This window comes from Tupaia chinensis, unplaced genomic scaffold, assembly GCF_000334495.1.
Source record: "Tupaia chinensis unplaced genomic scaffold, TupChi_1.0 Scaffold146187_1, whole genome shotgun sequence".
Taxonomy (NCBI): domain Eukaryota; kingdom Metazoa; phylum Chordata; class Mammalia; order Scandentia; family Tupaiidae; genus Tupaia; species Tupaia belangeri.
Window position 1 is genome coordinate 1,314,239 of NW_006206042.1, and position 1,178 is coordinate 1,315,416.

The 1,178-nt window shown below is 66.3% G+C and overlaps 1 protein-coding gene across 1 annotated transcript in view; it reads left to right on the forward strand.

Moving 5' to 3' along the window:
- Window positions 1–1,178, forward strand: part of IGSF9 (immunoglobulin superfamily member 9) — a 25,584-nt gene that overhangs the window by 22,427 nt on the left and 1,979 nt on the right. Inside the window, exons 17-19 of the mRNA XM_027768440.1 lie at window positions 21–58; window positions 174–352; window positions 574–1,178. The exon at window positions 574–1,178 is cut by the window's right edge and continues 298 nt beyond it. Of these exons, the coding sequence (XP_027624241.1) occupies window positions 21–58; window positions 174–352; window positions 574–1,178 (822 nt within the window). The remainder of the gene's footprint in view (window positions 1–20; window positions 59–173; window positions 353–573) is intronic.

Sequence of the window (1,178 nt, forward strand, 5' to 3'; positions counted from 1 at the left end):
CCCGCACTTGGTACGGCGAGGGGGGTTGCCCCCCCCCGCCGCAAACGCCTCCGCCAAGGTAGGCTCCCACCACCGTGCCACCCTCGCCTAGGTCCTGAGCGCCTTGCCACGTGGGGCCCCGCCCACCGTGGGCCCGCCCCCATAAGCCCCGCCTCCCTGGGGGAAAATCCCAGCCCCCTGCGTGGTCCTGGTGCTTCAAGAAGTCCTGCAGACCCTGTAACTCCTTTGCGGGCTGGCTGCGTGGCCGGCGCCTGGGGCCCTGGCGGACCTTGGGTTTTGCCTGTGTCATCTCTTGTCCTGCCTTTCCAGATCCACCCCTTATCTTCTCCCCGCCCAGGAAGTCAGCTCCACAGTAAGTCCCTCCTTGTCCCTGGCTTCTCAGTCTTCCTACTGTGCGCGAGAGGGGTGGGAGGGACAGGAGTTAGAGGGAGGTGAGAATGCAGAGGTTCAGCCCAATGCGACCCCCGTGCCAGTTTCTTGCTCTCCCTAGCCCTGCTCTGTGCTCCCAACCTCTCAAGGCCTGCGCAGGCTCCTGGGCGAGACTGCAGACCCTGCCCTCCTGTCCTTCCCCAGCTCTGCTCCCGGCTCTGGCAGTCCTGACAGCGTGGCGAAGCTGAAGCTCCAGGGTTCCCCAGTCCCCAGCCTGCGCCAGAGTCTGCTCTGGGGGGAGCCCGCCGGACCCCCCAGTCCTCATCCGGATCCTCCGCCTAGCCGAGGACCCTTACCCCTGGAACCCATTTGCCGGGGCCCGGATGGGCGATTTGTAATGGGACCCACTGTGAGAGCCCCCAAAGAAAGGTCAGGACTGGAGCGGGCAGAACCGCGGACCCCAGCCCGGCGTCTGGCCCGGTCCTTTGACTGTAGCAGCAGTAGCCCCAGTGGGGTACCCCAGCCCCTCTGCATTGCAGACATCAGCCCTGTGGGGTCCCCTGCAGCAGCCCCACCCAGTCCCCTGCCAGGGCCAGGACCACTTCTCCAGTACCTGAGCCTGCCCTTCTTCCGGGAGATGAATGTGGATGGGGACTGGCCCCCCCTCGAGGATCCCAGGCCTGCTGCCCCCCCAGATTACATGGATACCCGGCCCTGCCCCACCTCATCTTTCCTTTGCCCCCCAGATTCCCCTATAGCCCCCAGGGCAGCTCTTCCTGGGGCTGCAGCACGGGCCGGGGCTGCCACAG